We start from the raw sequence: 22,077 nt of genomic DNA, 5'->3' as shown, positions 1-22,077 counted from the left end.
TTACTTATCATTTTTCTAAAAAATTCCCCTCCAAAATTATTTTAATTTTAAAATATAGACATAAAAAAAAATCTAAAAATGAGAATCATATAAAATAAATAATAAACATATCAAAAATATTTAAAGAAAACAAATGTTATTTTATTTGTTTATTATATTTATTAAATAATATAAAATATAAGACAATTATTATTTACTAAATATTTTAAACAAAATATTTTTTTAAAAAAAATCGGGAATCTTTTTTTCAAAATTTTGCCCACAGAATTATTCTAATTTTAAAATATAGAAAATTATATTTAAGAAAATACATCTAAAAATGAGAATCACATGTTCAAAAATTACTGTATAATAAAAATAGTAAACATAGGAAATATACACATATATACATATACATATATATATATATACAGTATATTATATACATATGTGTGTGTGTGTGTATTTTTACAATTGAAAAAAAATCTAATTTATTGATAAATTGTTTTAATTATTTAGTTTTAATCTTAATAATACATATGCATTTTTAATTCCCACTGCCACAAAATTATTTAATTTAATTTTAAAATATTTTTTTAAATTGTGCATAATTTTCTAGATGTATTTCCTTTTGTATTTTAACCCTTTCTTTTTTTTGTCAATTTTGTATTTTCCAATTTCTCGTTGTATCTTTCAATGTAATTATCCCAAACATGATCACTCAATGCCACCCATCCCAGTCCAATTGGATTGGACGTTTGTTAATGGCAGTGAATGAGTTAAATCGTTTAAAATAATATAGAAAGATAAAATATAATCAAAATAAAATGAATATAAAGTTTCCATCATCCAGATCCGGTCGAACGATGGCGACTTGTTTATAGGACTTGTTGCGTTGTTGTTTTGACAAGGTTGAACTATGACTAAGGCAAGTCTGCTATTAGGCTAACGATAACAAAGGCTGAGCCAGTTTCTCTTTCGCTGTGCGTGTGTGCGTCCTAAGTGTAGCCCTGTTCACCGAGCTATTTTAGGGCGGCAGCGTAGTAAGTTGCGGCTAGAAAACAAAATCACATGAGCTGTTTTGCACCGGCTGACTGCAACGTTTCCACCAAACACAAACCGATCAATAACAACAACGAGGAAATGAGAAATAAATAGTCAGGCTTGACTTTTGACAGGTGAATTTACTGCGTAATGAGTGGGCGGGAGGAAACCGCACACAAGTCGGGCAGCTGCTTTGCTTTATTGATTCTGACAGTTTCTGCATAGTGATGCAATAATTGATTTTTGTTCCTTCCCCAAAGGCACGACAATACTCTGCTATTTGGAAATATGACTCCCCAAATGATTATTTTAAGATTGACTAATCGGCTCGCCGTTATGTGCTGTTGTATTAAGATTTTAGTTAAAAAAAAAAAAAAACTGAGAAAGGTCAGGCTAAGAATACTATGTGTCGAGCAACATATACGTTGCAATATTTATTTTGCTTGGAATGAAAAAACAAAAGAGAATGGAAAAAAAAAAAAAATCATCATTTTAAACAAAACTCCAAAAATTGGCCAGACAAAAAGTATTTCTAATTTGTGTAATTAACAGCACCTGTTACTTACCTGTGGCACATAACTGGTGGTGGCAATAACTAAATCACACTTGCAGCCAGTTAAAATGGATTAAAGTTGACTCAACCTCTGTCCGTGTCCTTGTGTGTACCACATTGAGCACGGAGAAAAGAAAGGAGACCAAAGAAATGTCTGAGGACTTGAGAAGCAAAATCGTGAGGAAGCATGGGCAATCTCAAGGCTACAAAGACCTGAATGTTCCTGTATCTACCGTGCGCAGTGTCATCAATAAGTGTAAAGCCCACGGCGCTGTGGCTAAAGTCCCTAGATGTGGACGGAAAAGAAAAATTGACAAGAGATTTCAACGAAAGATTGTGCGGATGGCGGAGAAAGAACCTCGACTAACATCCGAACAAGTTCAAGCTGTCCCGCAGTCCGAGGGTACAACAGTGTCAACCCGTACTATCCGTCGGCGTCTGAATGAAAAGGGACTCTATGGTAGGATACCCAGGAAGACCCCACTTTTGACCCAGAGACATAAAAAAAAAAAAAAAAAACCCAGGCTGGAGTTTTGTTCTCTGGTCAGATGAGACAAAAGTAAAGCTTTTTGGGGAAAGGCATCAACGTAGAGTTTACAGGGGGAAAAAACGAGGCCTTCAAAGAAAAGCACAAGGTCCCAACAGTCAAACATGGCGGAGGTTCCCTGATGTTTTGGGGTTGCTTTGCTTCCTCTGGCATTGGACAGCTTGACCTTGTGCATGGCATTTTGAAGTCTGAAGACTACCAACAAAATTTGCAGCATAATGTAGGGCCCAGTGTGAGAAAGCTGGGTCTCCCTCAGAGGTCGTGGGTCTTACAGCAGGACAATGACCCAAAACACACTTCATAAAGCAAAAGAAAATGGTTTGAGAGAAAGCACTGGAGACTTTTAAAGTGGCCAGCAGTGAGTCCAGACCTGAATCCCTTAGGACAGGGGTCCCCAACCTTTTTTTTCACCACGGACCGGTGTTATTTGGGTCTTTTTTTTCACCGACAGGTGTTCTGACAAATTTTGCAACCCATCAAAAATTGCAACGATGCGGTTCTGCGCATGCGCGTAACGTTAAAAATAGCCGCAAAATGCGCAAATGCAGTGATTCCAAAGTAAACACTACAAACTTTCTTGAAAGAAAGGACTATTAACTTACGTTTGATCATGTAAGGACTTGTAGAAAAGGTCTCCTCAGATTCATCCTGCCATGTAAGCTTCACACAACAGCTGCACACCGCGCTCACCATTAACGACTTCGCCTTGTCGTTAAACATAAATTAAGAAGCTCGCTTCACAAAGATACGATGTTGGAAATTGTAGCAAGGTTTTCAACGCTCTTGTCGCGATGTCAGGATATTCCAGAATGACTTTAATCCAGAACCTCGGTAGAGTTGTTGTCTCAAATGTACGTTTAATAAGGTCGCCGTCATCTCTCTGTTTATTCACAAACGGGTCACGAATCCACTCCTTCGCAGTTCGTGGGTCTTCGAGGTTGTAGGCTCGTCAGGGGCCCTTTTCGCCGTAAAAATATCCTTTTCACCGTAAAAATATTTCCAAAGACGTCTGTTTTCCTGTTATCTTCGCTCGTGTGGGGTCTAATTATTTCCGGGAACAAATGTGCTGCGCCCACTATTATCGAGGACAAGCGCACATAGATATATTATATACACAAACAAGATGTACAGCTAGCCGTCCAATCAATGGACTTCTATGACAACATTGTAATCTATCCCGTAGTATTATATCTAGAGTAGACAGAGATATTGTGTGTTAAGCAGGGGCACAGGGTTAATTTGGCCAGAATGCGGTCGTTATTAAATTATTTTTTCTTTGCGGCCCGGTCGCAAATGCGCCACGGACTGGTACCGGTCCGTGGCCCGGCAGATGGGGACCCCTGCCTTAGGACACCTGTGGAGAGGTTTGGAGAAGCACCTTTCAAATCTCAGAGACCTGGAGCAGTTGGCCAAAGAAGAATTGTGTAAAATTCCAGCAGAGCATTGTAAGAAACTCATTGGTGGTTGTTCGCAGTTATTTTGTCTAAAGGTTATGCTACCAAGTGTTAGGCTGAGGGTGCCAATACTTTTGTTTGGCCCATTTTTGGAGTTTTGCGTAAAAGGATAATGATTTAATTTTTGGGTGTTTTTTTTAATTGCAAGCAAAATAAATGAAGATATTCCTACCAAAGCATTTGTAATTTCAATCATTTACTGGGAGAAATTGAGCATTATCTGACAGAATTGCAGAGGTGTCAATACTTTAGGCTAGCACTGTGTACACATACAGTACATATATATATTCTATATTTTTCAAAATCTAATTTTTGCAAGATATATTTTTTAATCATTATTATTAGGGTTGTTCCGATCATGTTTTTTTGCTCCCGATCCGATCCCGATCGTTTTAGTTTGAGTATCTGCCGATCCCGATATTTCCCGATCTGATTGCTTTTTTTTTTTTGCTCCCAATTCAATTCCAATCATTCCCGATAATTTTTCCCGATCATATACATTTTGGCAACGCATTAAGAAAAAAATGAATAAAACTCGGACGAATATATACATTCAACATACAGTACATAAGTACTGTATTTGTTTATTATGACAATAAATCCTCAAGATGGCATTTACATTATTAACATTCTTTCTGTGGGAGGGATCCACGGATAGAAAGACTCGTGACTTTGTATATTGTGACTAAATATTGCCATCTAGTGTATTTGTTGAGCTTTCAGTAAATGATACTGTGGCCATCCCAAATGCATGATGGGAAGTGGAACCATGATGGGAAGTGAAACCATGACTGTGCGTCGTGCTAGCAATTGATATATCTTCTCCGCGTTGGGAAATAACTTAAGGTGTTAATACAAAGATCAATTTTCACCTTGCTTCCCATGATATTTCTAATCATAGGGAGAGGGATTACAAGGCTTTAGCCAATGAAAGGAAGCCTCCGAAGGCTGCCATATTCACTCTACTCATTATGCGCTGCCTTTTATCTCTCTATATATGAGTGCGACAATGAGTGAGGAGGGTCGTGCAGCGCATACATTAATTGTGTCAAATATTTTAACGTGACACATTTTTAACAAATTAATTGCTGCCGTTACCGGGATATTTTTAATGACCCTACCTTAAGCCTAAACTAAAGACTCTGGATGAGTGTTAACATATTATGTCTGTAACGTTAAATACAACTAGAAAACGATTTAATAAAAAAAATATATATATATATATATATATATATACAGTGCTGCTCAAAAGTTTGTGAACCCCCTCAACATTTTGGAATTTTCTATTATTTCAACCTGATTTCCTAATCAATCAATTCAGTAGTTTTTTTTTGTTTTTTTAACAGTTGTGTTGTCGAGACTAAATTAAAAAGAGTTTTCATCAACTGATGTAGGAGCAAAATTGAACTGTTTGGTCACAACCAAAACCGCCATGTCTGGCGAAAAGTCAACACTGCATACCACCAAAAGAACCTTCTCCCAACAGTGAAGCATGGAGGTGGGAATGTCAAGATCTGGGCTTGCTTTTCATCCTCAGGACCTGGACAACTCCACATAGTCCAGGGAATCATGAATTCTGAGGAATATTGTCAAATCCTAGAACATAACCTGACGCCATCTGTTTTGAAGTTAAAGCTTGGCAGAAGGTGGATCATGCAACATGATAATGATCCAAAGCATTCCAGCAATACAACCAAGGAATGGCTGAAAAAGAAGAAGATTCGTGTTCTGGACTGGCCCAGTCAAAGTCCTGACCTAAATCCCATTGAAATGCTGTGGCGGGACCTGAAGCGAGCAGTTCATGCCAGACGCCCATCAAACCTCTCTCAACTGACTGCGTTCTGCAAGGAAGAATGGGCAAAAATCCCCCAAAGTAGATGTGAGAGGCTGATTAGTCACTACAGAAACCGTTTGGTTGAGGTAATCTCTGCAAAAGGAGGCGCAATATCCTATTAACTGAAGGGGTTCACATACTTTTGCACACATGATATCTGAGTTTTTCTTAAATCAACCACTTTTGTTAAATAAAGAATGACAATATAACTATTTCTTTTGTTTCAGTCCATTATTTGGAATGTCAGTATTGTGGATTTGGGTATAACTTAACATTTAATAAGGTTATTTTAGTTTTTTTTTACAAAAAATCTGACCATCGCTGTGGGGTTCACAAACTTTCGAGCAGCACTGTATATATATATATATTAATGAAAGACATGGCCGATATTTTTTTGCCGATTCCGATACTTTGAAAATGACGTGATCTGATCAGTCATCTCTAATTATTATATTATTAATGTATTATATTATTAATTTATATCACTATACTATTTCTATGTACTTATTCCTCCAAAGCTTTATGTGTATATAAGTGCTGTCAAATTTATCGCATTAACGGGCGGTAATTAATTTTTTAAATTAATCACGCTAAAATATTTGACACATTTAGCGCATGCGCGGAATTACCCGCTCATACATTGCCTCAAAAAGATTACAATGACGCCGTTTTTTGCACATTGAGAGCTAAGAGGCAGAGAAAGGCGAGTAGACACAGGCGTTCATTGGACAGCGCCGTTTATTGGCATAAGCTTCTATAACTCCTTCACAACAAACATAAGTATCATTTAGTGAAAGCACAAAAAAAAAAATATTCCTATCTCTTAAAAAAAATGTTCACAAAAAGAAAAGCGCTTCAATCGGTATTAATGAGGCCCTATTCTCACACAGTTAAACAACAATGCAAACTGAACTGCCATTCCCAATCAAAATAGCTATGCATAATACACATAAAACCTACTCAGACTTTGGTCAAACTCTATTCAAACATCTACAAAAACTACAAACTATACATACAAACGATACAAACTATCAGAGGTCTCGTACGTAAGCCAGCACTAAAATGACCATGATGGACCAGTAAACGGAACTACGGCGTCAGTCGAGGGACAAAACGCAGTCGTTGGCTAGATCTCTAATTAATTTAAAACTCGCCATTGACACCTGGTGGTGTATTTCAATCACTACCTTACATAGCTAAAGACACTGGGGAAGAACGGCAGGGAGCCCATGTGACGTCACCGCCGCTCGGCGACGTCAACAATGGCGAGCTATTAGTTTATTTTTTGATTGAAAATTTTACAGATTTTATTAAAACGAAAACATTAAGAGGGGTTTTGATATAAAATTACTATAACTTGTACTAACATTTATCTTTTAAGTCTTTCTATCTGTGGATCCCTTTGACAGAAAGAATGTTAATAATGTTAATGCCATCTTGTGGATTTATTGTTATAATAAACAAATACAGTACTTATGTACAGTATGTTGAATGTATGTATCCGTCTTGTCTCATCTTTCCATTCCAACAATAATTTACAGAAAAATATGGCATATTTTAGAGATGTTTGAATTGCGATTAATTATGATTAATTAATTTTTAAGCTGTGATTAACTTGATTAAAAATTTTAATCATTTGACAGCCCTAGTATATATATGTCAAAATTATTGCGTTAACGGGCGGTAATTATTTTAATTAATCACGTTAAAATATTTGACGTATTTAACGCAAATGCCCCGCTCAAACAGATTAAAATGATAGCACAGTGTCATGTCCATTTGTTACTTGTGTTTTTTGGTGTTTTATCGCCTTCTGCTGGCGCTTGGGTGCTACTGATTTTATAGGTTTCAGCACCATGAGCATTGTGTAATTATTGACATCAATAACGGCGAGCTACTAGTATATTTTTTGTTTGAAAATTATACAAATTTTATTAAAACGAAAACATTGAGGGGTTTTAATCTAAAATTTCTATAACTTGTACTAACATTTATCTTTTAAGAACTACAAGTCTTTGTATCCATGGATCGCTTTAGCAGAATGTTAATAATGTTAATGCCATCTTGTTGTTTTATTGTTATAATAAACAAATACAGTACGTATGTCCAGTATGTTGAATGTATATATCCGTCTTGTGTCTTATCTTTCCATTCCAATAAAAATTTACAGAAAAATATGGCATATTTTAGAGATGGTTTGAATTGCGATGAATTACGATTAATTAATTTTTAAGCTGTAATTAACTCGATTAAAAATTTTAATCGTTTGACAGCCCTAATTTTTTTTGTTTTGTAAAAATACTGGCTGAAAACATACGCTCAAAGTTTGTGGAATTTTTTAGAGTGTGAATTACTGTATGTGAATTTGATATAGAACGATTAGCATTTTGAAATGTTATGTTTTTGCCATGTTTTAAGCTGTGATTAACTCGATTAAAACATTTAATCGTTTGACAGCCCTAATTTTATATATATATGTATATATATAAAATTCAGGCATCCAGGGCTTTGAATTGTTAAAATGCGCTCCCGAAAGCCCAACAGGCGCACGAGAGCGAGGTAATTGACTCCTGGTAAAGATGGAGGAGTTACTAAGCTCTTTTAATGACGTGCTTTGGAAAAACTGAACGAGGGGGGGCCCGCAAGTGGAGCTTTGTAGCAGTCTTGATAAGATTAAATTGCGTGGCGAGAAGCCGCGAGGAAGTGAAGTGACGATGATGCAACGCCAAGAAATAATGTGCCAAAGTACTTACGCTGCCTTGGCATACAACATCAATCTGCAAATCCATTACTGTACTACTTTGGAACCTATCATGTAAATATTTTGTGCTTTTTATGATTATTTGAACTATCGGAAATGCAATTCGTGGGGAATTTTCTTTCTCAATAGCTTTTAAATTATTTGCTAATAATTTGGCTAAGCATCCAATCCCCTTTGACTGGGAGCGAAACGAACGCCCCCTCCCAGTCTAAATGGATTAGACATCTAGTGCTGTCAATGGCAGCCAAAAGATTTAATATATTAATATGTCACTCCTATCTTATGGCATTTCGAATGTCACATATTTTCAGTCAGGTTAAGAAGGGATTGTGTACAGGAAAAGCTGGAAAAGTCTCTTCAACGTCATGTCTGGCGTGTATGTGCGCGCCACCAGTCACATGCGAAATTCCAGGTCGATATTAGTCACAAGCGGGAAAACCAGTCTTTCCCCCTCACCTGTTTCCCGTCCCGGCGCTCCCATCCACTTTCTGGTATTCCCCAGTGCACCTCCGCGGCCGCTTCTCGCGCCGCAATCTATCCGGCCGGGCTGGGTCCGAAAGGCGTGAAGCCAAGACAGGACGTCCTCCTGCCAACGCAAATAAACTCAGATTTCCTGCGCCAGTAAATAATAAGTTGCAGACAGACGGGTCCATCTTGGAACATGTATTTAAGTGAGCTTTCACAGGAACAAATTGAACATTGGAAGGAAAATATCAGTGTAACACACTATACTGTATGTGTTGACAACACCAGACAATGAGAAGCATGAATGTCCAAATATTGTCTAAAACGTGAAAAAAATGGAAAGGAAAAACCAGAATAAAATAGGTCCTTTGTAAAATAATGACATAAATTATTAATATTGTACATTTTTCCACTTTTATATGATGATAGGGTTTGGGTTAGGGTTTGAGGTTAGGGTTTAGGGTACCCTGAATACCAAAAAAAGTTGCTTACATCATATTCATTCCCCATAATTTTAACGGCTCCATTTATTTCTAATAGCAAATTTAAATACCACAAAAATGTTTCCATTCACTCCAATTGATGTTCAATTTTAACCTGCAAAAGAAATCTCCATTGGTAGTCTTTATTTGATCAAAAACTCACCCAAAATCAAAGGAAAATGACCTGTAATTGCCCCGAAACAAACTGGAAGTGACCCTGAAATGCCCCCAAATCAAAAGGAAGTGACCAATGAACAGGAAGTGACCTGGAAATGCCTCAAAATCAACTGGAAGTGACCAAGAAATATCCCAAAATGTAAAGGATGGGACCCCAAAGTACCCTAAAAGTAACAAGGAAGTAACCCAAAATCTACATGAAGTGACCAATGAAAATGAAGTGATCCAGAAATGTCACAAAAAGTACTGGAAGTGACCCCATAGTACCGTGAAAGTCACAAGTAAATGACCCAAAGTATACAGGGACTGACCTGGTAATGCCCCTACATTAACAGAAAGTGACCAATGTACAGGAAGTGACCCAAAATGTAAAGAAAGTGACCCCAAAGTACCCAAAAAGTAACAAGGAAGTAAACCAAAATTTGCAGGAAATAACAGGGAGTGCCCCCATATCAACAACAAGATACCCTGAAAATGCCCCAAAATGTAAAGGAAGTTACCCCAAAGTACCCTGAAATGTATAGGGAGTGACCCAGAAATACCCCCAAATCAACAGGAAGGGGCCAATGAACAGGAACTCACCTGAAAATGTCCCACAATTTAAAGGAAGTGACCCAAAACTTACAGAAAGTGACCCAGGAATACCCCCAAATCAATAGGAAGTGGCCAATAAACAGCAAGTGACCTGGAAATGACCAAAAATGTAAGGGAAGTGACCCCCAAAGCACTCCAAAAGTAACAAGGAAGTGACCAATAAACAAGAAGTGACCCAGAAATGTCCCAAAATGTACAGGAATTGACAAGTGAATAGGAAGTGACCCAGAAATGTCCCAAAATGAACATGAAGTGACCCAAAAGTATCATAAAAGTAACAAGGAAGTGACACAAAAGTATAGGAAGTGACCCAGTAATACCCCAAAATCACCAGAAAGTGACCAATGAACAGCAAGTGACCCTGAAATGCCCCAAAATGTAAAGGAAGTAGACCCCAAAGTACCCTAAAACTACAAGGAAGTGACCTGAAATGTATAGGAAGTGACCATTGAACAGGAAGAGACCCAGAAATGCCCCAAAATGTACAGGAAGTGACAACTGAATAAGAAGTGACCCGGAAATATCCCAAAATAAACATGAAGTGACCCCAAAGTACCCTAAAAGTAACAAGGAAGTGAGCCAAAATTTGCAGGAAGTGACCAATGACCAGGAAGTGACCCAGAAATGTCACAGAATGAAATTGAAGTGACCCCAAAGTGCTATAAAAGTAACAAAGAAGTGACCCAAAACATACAGGAAGTTACCCAGGAATACCCCCAAATCAACAGGAACTAACCAATGAACAACAGCAAGTGACCCGGAAATGTCCCAAAATGTAAAAGAAGTGACCCCATAGTACCCTAAAAGTAACAAGGAAGTGACCCAAAATTTACAGGAAGTAACCAATGAACAGCAAGTGACCCAGAAATGTCCCAAAATGTAAAAGAAGTGACCCCAAAGTACCCTAAAAGTAACAAGGTAGTGAGCGAAAATGTACAGGAATGCCCCCAGATCAACAGGAAGTGACCAATGAACAGTAGGTTACTTGAAAATGTCCAAAAATCTAAAGGAAGTGACCCAAAATGCAAAGGAAATGACCCGGGAATTCCCCAAAGCCATCAGAAATGGACCCAAAATCAACAGGAAGTGACTCGGAATTGCCTTAAAATGAACAGGAAGTAAAGGAAAGAGACCCGTAAGTACCCTAAAATAACAAGGAAGTAAGCCACATTGAACTCATTGCCTACCATTGACAACAATAGATATTCAATTGATTTAAACTGGGGAGACTGGCAGTCAATTCTCATCTTTCAGTGCCATTCAATAGCAGCCAATAAGTTCACAAGAAAGTGACCCGAAAGTGCCAAATTTCCTTGAGAAATCTTCAATTTTGCTAATCTAGACACACCTTTCCGGAGTCCCAGACAGGATTTCCCTTTCGGTGCTGCAGAAGCGAGGAATGAGTGGATGTGGGCCAACGCGTGGGGTTGTTGACTGAAAGAAAAAAAAAATCAAGCCAAACCAAAGCACCTGCTATGGTCACAATGGCTGCCAAATGTGTTAGGGAAACCGAGTGGGCGATGTGCAGTTACATTTACCAGTGAGCCGGTTTGTGGTGCGCAAAGGAGACAAAAAAAAGTGCTTTGGCATGCCGCGTACCGTTGATGGTAGATGGGTCATTTTTTCTAATAGTGCCATTTTTCGTCCCCAGTATAAATTAAGCTGTATTTTCACTAAAGTTGGACAAATCAGCAGGGCCGTGAATGAAAAGTGGTATTTGGAATATGGCAAAATGGCTTTTGGCGTATGGCAAAATGGCTTTTGGCATATGGCATTTTTATTTGGCATATGGTAAAATGGCTTTTGGCAAATGGCAGTTTATTTTTGGCATATGGCAGTTTAATTTGGCACATGGGAAAATGGCTTTTGGCATATGGCAGTTTATTTTGGCGTTTGGCAAAATGGCACAATTTTGGCATATGGCAGTTTATTTTGGCATATATGAAAATTGCTTTTAGGCATATGCACTCGTTTGGCATATGGCAGTTTATTTTGGCATATGGTAAAATGGCTTTTGGCATATGGCAGTTTATTTTGGCATATGGCAAAATGGCTTTTGGCATATGGCCCTCTTTTGGCATACGGCAAAAGGGCTTTTGCTATATGGCCCTCTTTTGGCATATGGCAAAATGGCTTTTGGTATATGGGAGTATATTTTGCCTTATGGCAAAATAGCTTTTGGCATATGGTACTCTTTTGGGGCATATGGCAAAATGGCTTTTGGCATATAGCAGTTTATTTTGGCATATGGCACTCTTTTGGCATATGGCAAAATGGCTTTTGGCATATGGAGGTTTATTTTGGCATATAGCAAAATGGCTTTAGGCATATGGCACTCTTTTGGCATATAGCAGTTTATTTTGGCAAATGGTAAAATGGCTTTTGGCATATGGAACTCTTTTGGCATATGGCAAAATAGCTTTTGGCATATCGCACTCTTTTGGCATATGGATGTTTATTTGGCGTTTGGCAGAATAGCGTGGCATAAGGCAATATTTTGGAATACGGCAAAATGGCTTTTGCCATATGGCAGTTTATTTTGGCATATGACAAAATGGCAAAAAGGCTTTTGGCATATGGCATTTTTTTGGCACATGATATTCTTTTGGGGCGGGGGGGGGGGGGGGGCATATGGGTTTTTTGCAGGCCATGCAGGTCCATGTCATTGACTGCTTTGCATGTCCAAATTTCATTTTCAATGGCAGAAAATGTCATCGCCTTACTTGGGTGCCAATCGAATGTCAATGCGCTGTTATGGATTTACAGGTCATTTTACATTCATTTTATGGCATTTACAGGTCACTGTTGATTTTGAGTCACTTCCTATTCATTTGGGGACATTCTTGACTCACTTCCTGTTCTGTAACCCAAAATCAACAGAACGTGATTTGTAAAATGCAACAAAATAAACAGGAAATGACCTAGAAAATGCCCCCCCCCAAAAATCAACAGAAAATTACCAAAAATCAAAACATTGTCAAATGATTTCCTTGCAAAAACTCAAATTTCTGTGCTTTGTGACAGTTTACACTGCAAAAGACCCATGCAGTTTCAATCTGGATGGGCTAAAAATCAGATTTTGGCCACCGGTCTGAACAGGCCTTAGCTATGATGCTAGCAAAGCTAGGCTGAAGGCTAACTTTAGCACAAAATGTCCCTTCTGTTAGCCTCCACTCTGTTACATCCAAATGGCACCCTATAAAAAGAATGACCCAGTAGCTGTTGTTTGTCCCTTTAAGTAATAAAAATAACCCTTGTTTTCAAAGAAACATGCATCTGTTGAAAAAAAAAAGTTTTGTAGTACATAGCAACAATCTCTAGAGTAAACCTCATCCCTGCCATTGGGTGAATAATATGTGAGAATCTTGTCAGTAATATCATCACGTGTGGCTATTTTAGGTTGGCTAATTGGGACTTTCTCGATTTGCAAGCAAGGTTTGTTGTATTTTTATGGCTCACTATTATCTAGAACTGTTTATGCGACAATACAAACATGCTTCGGCAACATCCTCCAACACCTAGTCCCGGGAAAAGGGTGAAGTGTCATAAGTCACCACATAAAAAATGTTTTGTGTTGTTTTTTATTACACCATCCCTTGTATAGGCAAACTGCAGCTTTTAGAATATGTAAAAAGGTTGTCCACCAGATTGCCTGCCTGAGCAGTAGCGGTCCACTGTCCGACAAAGCCAAGGCTGCCCTGCAAACTCTCAAGATGCTAATTGGAGCAACTAAAAGTAACCAGAAAGTGACCCGGAAATGTCCCAAAATGTAAAAGAAGTGAACCCAGAGTGCCCTAAAAGTTACAATGACCCTCCCAGTTGAAAAGGATTTGACCTCAATGGCGCTGAAACATGATTATTCTAAAGTTTCCCTCTTATTTTCTTGTTTTTCTTCTAGAGACGTGCTCACCAAGCACCAGGGGTCCTGGACCTTCTTCCGGAGCTGCATAATTTCCACCAAGATCCGGGCTTCCTGTTTTGCGTGGGCTTTGTGTGCTTTGTGATCGCGTGGTACTGGGGCGGCGACCGAGCGGACCCCCGTCAGCGCTAACCGAAAAGTCAACCCGGCAGCCGTAGCATCCGACAAGCCGTCTTATTTCAGGAATCACTTCACACATTCTGACTGCGGGCACTTCAAGGAACTGGGAAAATCCCGTTGTTTGCTGTGAAACCAAAGAGTTGGGAATTTGCACTCCCATCCGGAAATCCGAACGTGCCTTGTACATTTTCCTGATATTTCCTTTCGGTTTACTTGTTTGAGACGATGTCTTCGTTGGACAGAAGTGAGTCAAATGGTTAAACCATGTGTGGGTCCAAAAATTCCCGTGACCAAAGGGATCTTTTAAAAGCGCCAAAACCACTGTTTTAAAACATTTTTTTTTACAGTATATATTTCTTATCCGACGTCCGTTTCTCCCACGTTTAAACACATCGCATGTGGCCTATTTCTTAATAAGCTGGTTGGCTGCCATTGATAATGTCTCAAAGACATTTTGTTCCATTTATAACTACAAATGGAATTAATAATGTATTCAATTGAACTTTTTCTAGGGAGCTAATTGAAATGATATGAAATAAACCTTTAAAAATCAACTTTATCATGTCGTCGGGAGCAATATTATTTGTCATAACAATATCCCCAAATCAACGGGAAGTGAAACAATTTTGATAGGAAGCAACATGGAAATACCCAAAATCAACGAACCGACATGATATAAAAAGCAGAGGTAGTCAACCAAGAAACCCTCCAAATTCAGCAAGAAATTACCCGGAAATTACTTTAAAAATCAACTACGCGAGTTAATTGACCAGCATAAAAGCATTCCCACACAATTTCTCCAGAAATTACATTACCATTAAAATTGGAGGGTTTTTTTAATTACCCAAAAGTTACGAAACAAATTGCTGCCACCCAAAACAAAATTCCAGTGTCACGTTTAAATGGGATATCATGTAAAGACATGATAATTATGAGAACATTTGTAAAAATGTGATATTTAATAACGTAATAACGTGATAATTATCATGTAAAATGTGATAACTATCATATAGGAATGTGAGAATTATGTAAAAACTTGATCATTATGTAAAAACATACTATCATGTAAAAATGTGATCAGGTTAAAACGTGATAACGATCATGTAATTTGATGCTATTAAATAAAAACGTCAGTTATGTAAAAAAAAAATGCAATAAAGTAACTCATGTGTTAACATGATAATGATCATGTAAAAACGTGATCTCATGTAATAACGTGATGCTATCATAAAAACGTGAGAATTATGGAAAAACATGATAATGTAAAAAAGTGGAAACTATCGCATAAAAATGTGATACATATCAAATAAAAACATAGTTGTCATGGAAAAAACAATTATGTAATAAATAAACTCATGTAAAAAAACGTGATGACTCGTAATAATGTGAAACTATCATTAAAAACGTGACGACCATGTAAAAACATAACTGTCGTGTAATAACATGATAACCATCATGTAATAACATGATAATCATTTAAAACCTTGATAACTCATGTAATAACATGCTATCATATAAAAACGTGTTAAGTGATAATTATTACATAATGTGATAATTATGGAAAAACATGATAATGTAAAAAAGATAGTTGTCAACTAAAAACAACTATGTAATAAATTAACTATCATGTAAAAACGTGATGACGATCAAAGTGGAAACCCACATAAAAATGTGATAGTTATCACAAAAAACATAGTTGTCATGTAAAAACAATTATGTAATAATTTAACTATCATGTAAAAATGTGATGACGATCATGTAAAAACATGATAACCGTCGTTTAATAACATGCCTCGTGTAATAACATAATTACCATGTAAAAACATATTAAAAAGTGGAAACCTAAAAATGTAATTATCAAATAAAAACATAGTTGTCATGCGAAAACATGATGACGATCATGTAAAAAAAAAAAAATACCTGTCATGTAATAACATGATAATTACCATGTTAAAACGTGATAACGATCATGTAATAACGTGAAATTGTCATGTACAAATGTGATACTAGACCTTTTTTTTTTTTTTTTGCGTGGCAGCAATGCACTTCCGTACTTGCCCTATAAATTTCTGGAAAAATAACATTCTCAACATTTTCATGATTGTAATCCGAAAAATAATGTTAAAAAAAAATAAAGGTCACCTTTAAGCTGCACACTCCTGTCAACGCTTTTACTGGAACATCCACCAAAAAGTCCGCCTCCACTAGGACACCTTTGACAAAAACAGACAACCTTATTTGTCCAGAATGGCCGTTCTAAAAAGAACAAACGAGGACTTTCTTGGTGTTTGTGTAACCACTACAACCGAATGAAATACCACTTTGGTTCTCCGTTTTGGTGCTACAGCACTTTCCTTCTCCGTTTTGAGTTTTAGCCTGTGGACGTCATACGGTATCATCATCATCATCTGTCAGACATCCGTCTCCCTCTGTTTATTAGCACGCTGAATCACAAGTCTGCGCTCGCCCGCCGGTCCTTTAAAAACACTCCTAGAAAGAGACGGCGAGACTCCTGAGCAGCAAATGAATGGTTACTAACCGAGCAGTGACCGGTCGCCGGCGAGTAGGAGTTACAAAAACAAACAAGAACGAGGATTTCAATGCACAGGTTGGCCTCAATATAGCACAAGTTGTGACGTAAGACAGTCAAACGCACCTTGTTTTGAGGTCAAAATGTGACAAGTTTCGACTTCTAAAAATAACTGATCATTGATTATAAAAAATCTTGAGTCATAGTTTCATACCGGACATTGCCCCTCCCACACAAAACTCAGTTGAGCGTGTTTGCACCGAGTCCGTGGGGGGTGTTTGCACAGTTGTGTCAACACGCATCGATTGCGTCACGGCTTACATGACTTTCACCGCCGTCCCTGAACTCAGCGGCATTTTTTTCACCACGTCATGAGCCGTCGGCTACTGGCAATAACACTTCCTTACATTTACATTCTTATCAAATTTCTTGTGCAAGCAAACAATCGGCATCATTCTGAAATGACAAAGAGGAGATTGTTATGCCTCACTTTTTAGTTGCCTGTGATGCATTTGTTTACTAAGAAAAATTCTATATTCTTGATGGAATTCGTTCAAAAGGACATTTTTAGTGCAAACATTACAAGCAAACTATTCGCATAATTACAAGTGTTCAGTGACGAGATTGTTATGCCACACTTCCTAGTACAGTGTCATGCATGTGTCAGTAAGGGACAGGCAAATTTGGAATTTATTCAGTGGTATTTATTTAAGGTTTTTTTTTTTCCAACGCTTCCAAGTTGCTAGCAAAATCAATTTTCTGAATGGACAAACAGGAGATTGTTATGCCATACTCTTCAGTAACATGTCGCCCATTTGTTCAAAAGAAGAAAGTAACTATAGTCTAGCTGGAATTTGTTCAAAAATATTTTTTTGAAATTTTTTGTGCAACATTTCCTGGTTACAAACATTCTGAATGGACAATGAGGGGATTGTTATGCCATACTTCCTAAAGTAGTGCCACGCATTTGTCAGGATGAAACAAATTTTAAATCAGATTTATTAAGTTTTTTTTTTTTGTCCAACTGTTCCAAATTACAAGCAAAGAATTGGTATAGATATGAAATAACAGGAGATTGTTATGCCACACTTTTTTGTTACATTTGTAAGTAAGAAAAAAATTCTAGCTGAAATTTGTTCAGAAGCACATGTTTAGCGCAAACTTTACAAGTAAACAATCCGCATAATTACCAGTGTACGGTGACGAGATTGTTATGCCACATTTCCTAGTACAGTGTGATGCATTTGTCAGTAAGACACTGACAAATTCTGACTGAAATGTGTTGTTTGTGCAACATTTCCTGGTTTTAAACATTCTGAATTGATAGTGAGGGGATTGTTATGCCACACGTCTTAGTGTAGCGTCATGCATATGTTAAGAAAAAAGTCAAATTCTGAATAGAATTTATTTAAGATACTTTTGTCCAACCTTTCCAAGCAAAAAAACAATATTCCGAAAGGACAAACAGGAGATTGTTATGCCACACTTTTAAGTGTCATGCATTTGTCAATAAGAAAAAGACTAAATTCCAACTGAAATTTGATCAAAAAGATATTTGTTTTGCAAGATTTTCAAGCTAGAAGCATTCTAAATAGACAGTAAGGGATTGTTATGCCAAGTGTTGTGCATTTTTTTTTTTTTTTTTTTTTTTCAAACCAGACTAAATTCTCGTTAGAATTTGTTCTCAAAAAAATTTTTGTGCAATCTTTCTAAGTTCAAAGTAATCAAACAACAGGATTGTTCATCGATTAACTGATTGTTATGCCATACCTCTTCACCAGTGTCATGCAAAAACAAAATGATACCGGTTCTCATTGGAATTTGTTCAGAATGTCCAAGTTACAATCAACAGAATGTTTACTGATAAAGTCAGAGATTGTTATGCCCAGAATGGGCCGCTTTCCCAAAAGTCCAACAACGTATTCAATCAGAATTCATACTCAGTTTCGCAAAACCTTTCAAAGTTACTTGCTGACATTCAACAGTTTTAAATCCCTTACTCTGTACAAAGACAAATAAGGCTTTCTATTCAATTTGTAACAGATTGTTATGCCAATTCCTGAGCCACACATCCTCAGTTTGTAGTCATTATTTCACAAGAACCGTTACTGATGTACACTTTCATCAGAATTGTTGTCACCTTACTTAGCAAACGATTGGAATTCCTGTCGAATTGAGCGATTGTTATGCCCCTTCGTGAACCACACCTCCTTAGTCTATGCAACCGACAGACACACCCACTTTTTAACCGTTTGGTTACTGTCCCGTGAAAACCGAAGACCTCACGTCTTATGAACTAAGGCAGGGAGCTAAAAGCACAGCGACGAATGAGCCGTCTTGTGCGTGACGTTCAGGGTTTTGGCAAAACGACACCGCCGGAGTTTTGTTGCGTTCAATGTGAACGATTGTATAGGGAGACATTTCTTTCATGGGGCTGCAAAGAAAATGAGCGTGTGATTCTGAATGAAATAGTGCCACTGTAGCAGCAGCATGTGTCTTGTTAATAGCCTATTATTTTATTATGTTTATACTGTTAGGACACACTGAAGCGCTTAGAATTGTATTGTTGTGTGTATGCGAACTTTATTAAAAGCTTTTTGCATCTTTGTAGAATAAATCTTTGTTTTTTTTTGTGTGATAATCAAGTAGTTCACCAGTGTTTCTATTAAAATTGTGCCAGTGTTAACCATTGACGGCAATAGACGTCCAATCCATCTGAAGTGGGAGGGTGAATTTTGACCAGAGGAACTTTTTTTTTAAACTCAGTGGCTGCCATTGATGGCAATGGTATTTATTCATACAATGTTCATTTTTGTCCACCCTTCAAGCTCTTTTAAATTGACAGCTGGAGGCTTAAAAGAGCCACATGACTGGATGTCTATCACCGTCCCCAAAAAAAGAACGAAAAATAAACTTCAAAATAAGACAAATATATTTTAGATCAAATTAACAACATTTACAAAATTAAAAAATATATATTAATACATTCTTGGTGTTTATAGTATAAGGTATTAACCAAAAAAGACATTTTTATGTTCCGGGAAAAAGAAAAGTTTTTGTATATCCTGAGATGAACACTCACACACCTAGGTGAAAAAACCCCTATTGAAGAGAGTCCGACAAAAAATGGGTGCTACCGAGCTGTGCAGCCACAGCTTTATTTAAAACCATCTAATTTGGCCAATTCTACCAAGTGTGCCAAATTTCGTGGCTTTATAAGCTGCCAGAGTCAAAGAAATCTACTTATAATAGCAAGCAAAGGTCATGGCAACGGACAGAAAATGTGGAATGTAAAATATAGTATTACAAAAAGTCTCCGCTCGTCTGCGTGGCTTTTGCATGTTCGGTGGGGATCGCGGCTGGATGTGACTGGGCGCCTTCGGGTGAGTGGCCCCGGGGCTGGGATTGGCGATGGGGTGATGTAGGGTCGGTTGCCGACCGGCTTACACTCACAAGGGATTCACATGATTACTGGATTCTAGATGATAGAGTTGATTTGTGTACAGTCCACCCCTCACAATCACTTAGCTTAGAGACTCCCTCACCCCCCTCCCCTTCTTTCCCTGGTCGACAGGCCCCCCAACATGGTGTCAACCGGAAATACATCTAGCTGACGATAGTACCAACATATTCATAGTTAGTGTAGGCGTTCAATGTATTTCTTGTTGTTTGTGTTTTTCTTTTCTTGTGTTTGTTGTCTTCTGTTCCCCCATAACCCCTTCATGTTCGCTTCTTTGTAGTAATGAAAAAAGAAAAATATTAATACATTCTTGGTGTTTATAGTATAAGGTATTCACTCAAAAACCCAAAAAGACATTTTTTTGTTCCGAAAAAAAGTTTGATGTTTTTGTATATCCTGAGATGAAACATTCACACACCTAGGTGAAAAAAAAAACCTATTGAAGAGAGTCTGACAAAAAATGGGTGCTACTGAGCTGTGCAGCCACGCCCTTATTTAAAACCATCTAATTTGGAATTTGGCCAATTCTACCAAGTGTGCCAAATTTCGTGGCTCTATAAGCTGCCAAAGTCCTTGAAGAAATCTACTCATAATAGCGAGCAAAGGCCATGGCAAAAGACAAACACGTGGACATGGGCCTAAAATGTAGTATTACAAAAGTCTCGACTCTTCTGCGTGGCTGTTGCGTGTTTGGTGGGGATCGGACGCAGCTGGATGGGATTGGGCGTGCTCGGGTCGGTTGCAGACCGGCTTACACTCACAAGGGATTCACATGATTACTGGTTTCTAGATCACAGAGTTGATTTGCGTACACTCCACCCCTCCCAATCACTTAGCTTATAGACTCCCCCACCCTCCTCCCCTTCTTTCCCTGATCAAGAGGCCCCCCCACATGGTGTCAACCGGAAAACATCTAGCTGACGATAGCACCACCATATTCATAGCTAGTGTAGGCGTTCAATGTTTTTCTTTTTGTTTGTGTTTCTTTCATGTCTTTTCTTCTTTTCCCCCATAACCCCTTCCTGTTCGTTGCTTGGTCGTAATGAAAAAATAAAAATAAAAATTCTTGTAACTACACTGACCTACCTGAAAGGATCAGCATATGTATAATTAAAAAGAGTGACTTTCTGTTGCCACTAGTTTGCGCCATAGGGCTCCCTTCAGGATACAACCCTCAACAAGCACGGGAAGTTTGGCGTAGATATGTTGTATATCGGCCAAGTTATGACTGTTTAAAATTTGTGGTGTGGTGAGACAAAATGGCGACGGTCATTTTCACTTTTGTGCTTGGACCCCTCAGCTTCAGGTTTGACTTCAATAGTTTTTTTTATTCCCTTGGAGGAGGAGCCTGTCTAGGAAAAAAATGGTTTATCTAGTTCCAAGCAGGGGGTGCCGGGCCCTAATGGGTAATATTTTAAAGCCATCGTGTTCAGACCTCTCATACCTGCCGGATATGAAATCAACTGCACCTTGGATCAGGGGGTTATTAGTCATTTACTGAATTTGGTGTGTTGCCAAAAAAAAAAAAAAAAAAAAAAAAAAAAGACTTTGGCCCTCCACTCAGGTAAGGCCCATGAATGAAAACCCACCATTTTCATACCTTTAGATCTCATATGTCTCATGAACAGTCTCACCAATTTTGAAGCGTATCCAACTAACTCTCTAAGTGCCAAAGTCTTAAATAAGCACCCTACATCTCAATATAAATTTCACATTCAATCCAAAATATCCGATTCCCAGTTGGGTTTGGAATACGGGTGCAGTTTTGCACAAGGTATTGACTCCCCAAATTTCATCGCTCTATGTTGAAAAAAATCTGAAAGAGAAGAGGCCTTTTTGAAAAATTCAAGGGGGCAATATTGAGCCTTTTTATTGCGGTTTTTCACAAGCTCGCAAAATTATCGAACGCCAAGTCGCAATGTTGTGCAGATCTTGGTGAGTTTTGACCATTTTAAGGCCTCCAAATTGGCCATTTTCACTTGCCCTGCAACATTAAAAATCATAATAAATAATAATAAACATTTGCAGAACAATAGGGCTCTTGCAACACTTGGTGCTCGGGCCGTTAATTATATGGTTAGCAGTAAAAAAAGCAACACGTAACATGCTGACGTTTCAATCTTTATTGCATTTATTAGCAGTACTGCTTACTGTACAT

General features: G+C 37.8%; 1 protein-coding gene across 2 annotated transcripts in view; it reads left to right on the top strand.

The window, feature by feature from the left end:
- The window catches only part of LOC130923395 (bcl-2-like protein 11), a 29,804-nt gene extending 11,696 nt beyond the window's left edge, over positions 1–18,108 (top strand). Inside the window, exon 4 of one of the 2 annotated variants that reach the window (XR_009064700.1) lies at positions 13,789–13,931. Coding sequence is in view for 1 of the 2 variants with exons in the window: in XM_057849073.1 (XP_057705056.1) it covers positions 13,789–13,941 (153 nt within the window). In the remaining variant the exon portion in view is untranslated. Of the gene's footprint in view, positions 1–13,788 lie in introns of both variants that reach the window. The other variant, XM_057849073.1, reaches the window with a different exon arrangement.
- The last annotated feature ends 3,969 nt before the right edge of the window (positions 18,109–22,077 follow it).

This window comes from Corythoichthys intestinalis, chromosome 10 (genome assembly GCF_030265065.1).
Source record: "Corythoichthys intestinalis isolate RoL2023-P3 chromosome 10, ASM3026506v1, whole genome shotgun sequence".
In the NCBI taxonomy this organism is placed as follows: domain Eukaryota; kingdom Metazoa; phylum Chordata; class Actinopteri; order Syngnathiformes; family Syngnathidae; genus Corythoichthys; species Corythoichthys intestinalis.
This window is presented reverse-complemented; position numbering and strand designations above follow the sequence as displayed.